Source organism: Sinocyclocheilus grahami, unplaced genomic scaffold (assembly GCF_001515645.1).
Source record: "Sinocyclocheilus grahami isolate Dianchi unplaced genomic scaffold, SAMN03320097.WGS_v1.1 scaffold10821.1, whole genome shotgun sequence".
Lineage (NCBI taxonomy): Eukaryota > Metazoa > Chordata > Actinopteri > Cypriniformes > Cyprinidae > Sinocyclocheilus > Sinocyclocheilus grahami.
Window position 1 is genome coordinate 2,412 of NW_015513467.1, and position 411 is coordinate 2,822.

Genomic DNA, 411 nt, shown 5'->3' on the forward strand with positions numbered 1-411 from the left:
TGTGTGTATGTGTTTGTAGGATACATCCAGGCCTGTCGAGCTCTGATGATAATCGCTCTCATTCTGGGTCTGCTGGCTGTCATTCTAGCTACGATGGGACTCAAGTGCACTAAACTGGGCAGCACATCTGAGGAGTCGAAGGGCAAGATCAGCCTCACAGCCGGAGTCATGTTCATCCTGTCGGGTCAGTATAATAACACACACTCTGACTGAATGATCAAACATATTCACATGTTCTGCCTGTTCTCTCTCTCAGGTCTGTGTGTTATGGTAGCTGTGTCGTGGTACGCCGCTCGAGTCGTTCAGGAGTTTAATAATCCTTTTTACGGAGGAACAAAGTGAGTAAAAGATGAAATAATACACTGTAAAAAAAATCCCGTAAAATTTACGGTAAAAAAACGGCAGCTGTGG

General features: G+C 45.0%; 1 protein-coding gene across 1 annotated transcript in view; it reads left to right on the forward strand.

Moving 5' to 3' along the window:
* Positions 1 to 19: 19 nt before the first annotated feature.
* Positions 20 to 411, forward strand: part of LOC107578549 (claudin-15-like) — a gene marked incomplete at its 5' end in the record, with an annotated part of 2,588 nt that continues 2,196 nt past the window's right edge. Inside the window, 2 exons of the mRNA XM_016264496.1 lie at positions 20 to 184; positions 257 to 338. Coding sequence (XP_016119982.1) covers positions 20 to 184; positions 257 to 338 — 247 coding nt within the window. The remainder of the gene's footprint in view (positions 185 to 256; positions 339 to 411) is intronic.